Here is a 6042-nt window from a genome sequence, read left to right on the forward strand (position 1 = left end):
TAGCGGGTCATTGTTGTGAAATAAACCCCTTGAGGGCGATGCAGGACCCCTGCCGCATCGCCCTGTTGGGTTTATTTTACAACAATGACCCACTCGATGTACATAATCCCTTACTTATTATGTTCCCTGTAACAAACTGCATTGTTTCTTTTAGAAAAAATTCTGTTCATAAATTTGAAAAGAAAATGTCTTCAAACATGAAGCTAATATTAGGATGACCCTTGCAGACACATTGTAAAGGCTTCAAGCAATGATATCAATGATATACCATGTTTTTGTTGTTTAATAATTTTTTTTAATATATATATATATATAGGTTTAATGATCTAATGTGTAGCTGTCGAGAGCTGGACAGCTGGACTCAAGACTTAGTTCTTCCTGCAGTCGTTTGGCTCTCAGGACTGTTCAACCCACAGTCTTTCCTCACTGGTGAGATCACAATATCTACACCAACAAGACAGATGATTTAGGTGACATGTGCACCAGAGGTAGCAGAAATATTAACATGCAGACTTTTTTTTCTTCAGCTGTGCTGCAGAGCATCGCTCGCAAGAATCAGTGGCCCCTGGACAAGATGATTCTGACTGTGGATATAACAAAGAAGACGAAAGACGACTTTGGACATCCACCACGGGAGGGGGCCTATATTCACGGACTCTTCATGGAAGGTCAGAATTAATAAACCTAACATCCCTCCAATACATCCTGCCGTAGTTACATAGATTTTTGATAGTATTTTGGACACACGTCTTGGTAAAATGTCCATCTCTGTATCTCAATGAAAGCCACCCTGTGTCTCTTAGGAGCACGTTGGGACACTCAGGCAGGACTCGTCTCCGAGGCGGTTTTGAGGGATCTGACTCCAGCCATGCCGGTGCTGTATGTCAGAGCTGCGCCTGCAGAGGAGCAGGAGCTCAAGAATACTTACGAGTGTCCGGTATACCGCACTAAGCAGCGTGGGCCCACATATGTGTGGACCCTCCACCTCCGAACCAAACAGCCTCCTGCCAAGTGGATTGCAGCCGGAGTTGCACTGCTGCTGTCTGTGTGAGACCTTAGATGTACTTTATGATATCTACCAGGGCTGACACCATATCAGACTTTCACTACACAATTATCACGGCCAAAACAATTCACAATAACTATATTATCTTGATATCTATGAAAAATGTGAAAAATAATACTAATGCTATCAGTTGAGTTCATCTTTAACTTTGTTTATTGTGCATTTTGGCAAATGTATAACACTCAATTGTGTGTGGGGCATTGGGGGAGGGAGACAAAATGAGAACAGAAAGAAACTAAAATGATTTAAAGGTAGCGTCAGTAATGCTTAGAAACTGACAAGAGTACACTAGATGATCCAACCGAAACACAGAGCCCAGATTTGCCAACTCTTTTCAAATGAAAGTAGCTTGCAGCACTAGCTCCAAAAGTGGCTCAAGTTGCAGTGCACGGGCAGAGTGCGCACAGCCAGACAGGCCATCCATTCGGGCCGAATGAAATGATTGGATGGGCGTATTACAGTACTGCGACAGATATGGATAATAAGGTAATGAGAATGAGAATTTCAGCAAATATAACACAAGATTTATTTGAACAACACTACCAATCCTACCTTTTAAGAGGCGCTGGATTATTTACATGATATTATGATATGTGTATTATTAACATGATGTCAATATTTCATCACGGTTATCGTCAATACCGGTATATTGCGACACCCCTAACATCTACTGACAGTATTCTTCAAACAGTGTTAAAAACATATTTATTAGAGGAGGTGTATTCTCCCATTGAGACAGTATTGAATCATTTATTGTGTTCGTTTTGCTTTTTAACATGTTTTTATAATTACTACACTTTTAATCTTGCATTAATATTGTTGAATCAAATTAGGTTCACACGTGGCCACACTGACATTGTAGTGTATGAATGCGTGTGTTTTAGATCTCAAGATAACTGAAATAAAGAAGTGGAAATGCGTGTTTAGCCAACGCTGAACCTGTTGTGTCTATGTCCGACACTGTTGAACATCTCCCTTGAGATGGCTCAGTCTGGCCATGATTTGTTGGGAGCTTATGTCTCCATTTTAGACCATGTAATTCTGGATAGGGAGCATATTTTATTGGAAGGTCAAGATTAAAAAAGCTCTCTGGCTGCCCTCTACTAACTGAATGATACACAATGCCGTCTGGAGGGTTCCCGGACAGAATTCCCAGGAGATGATGTGCATGGTTGCTATTGACTTTTAAATGAGGTGCATTTGACATTGACCTTTTGTACGGCAGAGGCAGAATACTAACAGACGAGTGTAATTCATTCAGCCGGGCCTGTTGAAGAAACCTATTCAAAGATGCTGATAGCTTTCTATGAGAAAGCAACACATTAGATTACCCATCCTTTATCTGTCTGCACTCTCTGTTAGCATCTGATTAACTTAATACGCACCAAATAAAAACCTTTAACCATGAATGAGTCTAAAGAAACACAGCCATCGTATCTAAAATGTTATCTCTTTTAAACTGATTTAATTGAGGTTAATTGAAAACTGAGAAGAGGTTCAGATTAAATAGTTTGACTGAGATTATGCATGCGTATTGAAGGAGTTGTGCATAATTTATATGCTCTTAAATTCCTTGTATGTCAGAGCTATGGTAAAATATTGTGGGAATCAAGGTTGAGGTCATACAACACAGAGAAAAAATGTGCTCAGAGGGAATTTTGAACAAATAATATCATATATTTAGCTTTTATTTACCATTTACTAATGGAAAACAAGCATCTTTGACACCGTTTTGGAACATTTATTATCTTTAACATTTGTAAACACACTGTGTCAGGGCAGCGACTTCATGATATTAGCGGAAATTTGCCCAGCAAGAGACGGGGCAGGTGCAATATTTATCTGCTAAGATAAACAAGTGACATATGATGCACAAATTACAGCCATTCTGTTTTTTTGCTTTCTTTTTGGATAGAAATCAGCACTCTTATCTTCTCAAATGAGGTTTTCTCCAACGCTAATAACTGCTGTGTTGCTCTTAATTTCTCCCTGCAGCCAAAGTGGCTGCAGACAGTCATGTGGAGGATGGAGGATTGATTCGGTGTATTGTATTGCACGGGTGGAAATGAAGAACCAGTCTTCCTGTAGTTTCTCTTCATCTGCACTCTCTTTCCTCTCATTAGCCCGCCACAGCAGCTAGCCAGTCATTTGGTGACAGGGAAATGATACAGTGCTGGCAGTGTTTGGGAGGAAATGGCAGGGTACGGGGGCCCGGCGCAGCGGGGGTCGTGCCACAGATAGTCATGTTAAAGGCCAAGCAGGACACCTGGTTAAAGTCAGCAAGGGCATCTGGGTCACACCTCCGCCTCACAGAAAGACATTGTGTACTGATAGTTTTGTCTTCCCAAAAATGTGACAAAGATCCCACGGTTTTAGTATTTATAAATCACTGGTTATGTGAAGAAGCAGGTTCTCACTAAGTGAAATACTGTGCAGTGACAGTACAGTTCTCCAGCTAATATAGTTTAATATACAGGAACATGTAAGACCTAGCCTACTGTAGTTACCTTCATGAAAAATACAACCAAAATCAGTGTACAATTTCATAATAATGTGTTTATACTTAAAAACTATTTTAGATTGTCAGGGTCTGATTAATCCACTAGGGGGGGGCCCGTAGCAAAAATGAGCTGTGGGCCTCTGTTTGACCAACTACCCCATTTTTACCGCTCTCTATGCATTGTGTATGTGTTAGTAATTTGTTTATGGTAACTTGATTAAGCACATGTACTGTTTAGCTGTAAATGAGAAAGTTTGTGACCCGGCAGCCATGTTGTGATCAGTTGAGGAAATACCAAGCACCGCCCATCAGCCAGAGCAAACTTCCTCATTTTACAGCTAAATAGTACACTACAAGATGTTTCTGAAAACATTTTAGGTAAGAAATAGGCATTACAGCAACAGAATATTGATTCGTATTTGATCGGCGCTGCCTAATTTGACAGTTAGATCGGAGTTTGCGAGTGATTGACAGCTGCTGCCTCTGTTGAATGAACAGCCAATAGGAACGCTCTTTCTCTGAAATGACTTGTGATTGGCCAAAGTCTCCCGTCACGGGCTAGATTTTCTAAAGCCTGAAAACAGAGCCATGAGGAGGTGCATAAGTCTAGTTTTCTCTCAGAACACTTGAATTACAATATGCTGAAAGGTTATTGTGGATTTTTTGCCCAATGATGCCAAAAAATATTCTACCTACTGCAGGTTTAAGTGCCTGTATTTATGCACATATTGAGCATATTAAACTGTCTCACTTTTCTGCATTCAATAGCCCCTTCTTTTTCACTTGTGTCATTACTGAATCAGTTGTTTGTGGTTTCCTGGATGCACTTTTTCATCATGACCTCACTATGAGTCATGTCTGTTCGATCCTTTAACTGTTACAAACCACACCATGGACGGTAAAATCAGTCTCCTAAACTACTACAGTCTGTACTGCTATAATTTTAATCTTTGCTATACTGTTTGGTGTATGAGTTAGAAAGTACCATTTGCCTTTGTATGTCACCACCTTATACATGTAAATATAATTTTTTTTACAATAACCGAACTCATAATGATGAAAAATATTTTTATTGCATGCACAGCTGACATCGGTGGTCAATCCATGGTTTGCCATATCATGCAGACCAGCCAAACGGTGCGTACAAAAGACATGAAATCAAACTGAACTAATATCTGTAGAACAAATAAATAATTCTGAAATAAATAAATATCCGAATCCAGAATTTCAACATATATATACAGTATAAATAGAATCAACCGTACAGTGTTGATGCTACAAATGAAATCCAAAATAACATACTGTAGATACTGCTGAATCATGTTTCTCTCCATGTTCATTGTGGGCTTTAAAACCCAAAATATACAAATACAATTTCAGGAATATAATGCTAATTCCATCGACAATACTTCACAACGCCTACTTAAAATGGCTAAACCTCAGGGCGAACGTGAGAGTTTTCAGTTGACCAAGCTAGAGAATAAATACTGTACAGTATCTTCTACAACTACACACTATACAGTTGTATACAGTAGTGTTAATACTCACTGTATATAAGCAGATGGCTTCTATTCTTCTTTCTCTTTATCTACTTGTTTTGTCCAGAAGGTGCTGTTGTACTTGTTTTTGCTATTGCTCTTTACTTATAGGGACAGTTCACCCCAAACACAATACAATATCTATCTATCTATCGATAAATTAAGAGATACACTGTTGCTCAGTAGTATTAGATTTAACTAGGAACCAGAAAAAGGGTTATTATGGGTTGGTGTGTCTTTGCTTTTGGAAAGACATGTCGTTGCTGAGTTTTTCTACTGCTAATCTCTAGTACTCTGAGTACCATTACAGCTAAAGCCGATATCTCCAAACCTCAACAAATCAAACACTATCTGGGTGGCACTGTATTGTGTTTCAACCTGAATTTTAAAGACCTAGACAGATGTATCAGTACGGGTCTGCTGCTTCGTTTAACTGATTGTCCACAGCTCAACTAGATGGAGATCCTTTTAAATCTTTTAAAAAGATGAGCATTACTTTGAATGGCCGTTTTTATGGTATTTGGCACTAACATACGTGATTATAGCTCACAGACGGGACACACAACTTTTCCCACACACCACAGAAATACAGTATACTGTGTATTCTTATCTAACGTCCTGCTCTAATACCATCTGAATTGCCTCATCTAATACATTCTATGGTTAAACAATAGAAAACTGTACGGTAAGAGAACTCTGCAATGTAAAAATAGATAATGAAAATAATATATGGACATGTTAAATATTTAACAATCATTTTCACTCTTTCTGTCATCTTGATTCAGCTTGTTGTGCATACACTGTATTGGTGACTTTCATCTGGCAAAGAGAACATCTGGATCGTGTGTACAATATATAGGACTGAAATACTCTTTGGTTAACTCTGATGAAACAACCCCACTGCTGCCAGATCTTTAAACACTGAAAATACAAAAAAG

The 6042-nt window shown here is 39.0% G+C and overlaps 1 protein-coding gene across 1 annotated transcript in view; it reads left to right on the top strand.

The window, feature by feature from the left end:
* LOC141779208 (dynein axonemal heavy chain 11) overlaps positions 1-3720 on the top strand; it is a 45494-nt gene extending 41774 nt beyond the window's left edge. Inside the window, exons 80-82 of the mRNA XM_074653913.1 lie at positions 317-429; positions 528-668; positions 804-3720. Of these exons, the coding sequence (XP_074510014.1) occupies positions 317-429; positions 528-668; positions 804-1051 (502 nt within the window). The 3' untranslated portion in view covers positions 1052-3720. The remainder of the gene's footprint in view (positions 1-316; positions 430-527; positions 669-803) is intronic.
* Positions 3721-6042: the final 2322 nt, after the last annotated feature.

Source organism: Sebastes fasciatus, chromosome 12 (genome assembly GCF_043250625.1).
Source record: "Sebastes fasciatus isolate fSebFas1 chromosome 12, fSebFas1.pri, whole genome shotgun sequence".
NCBI lineage: Eukaryota > Metazoa > Chordata > Actinopteri > Perciformes > Sebastidae > Sebastes > Sebastes fasciatus.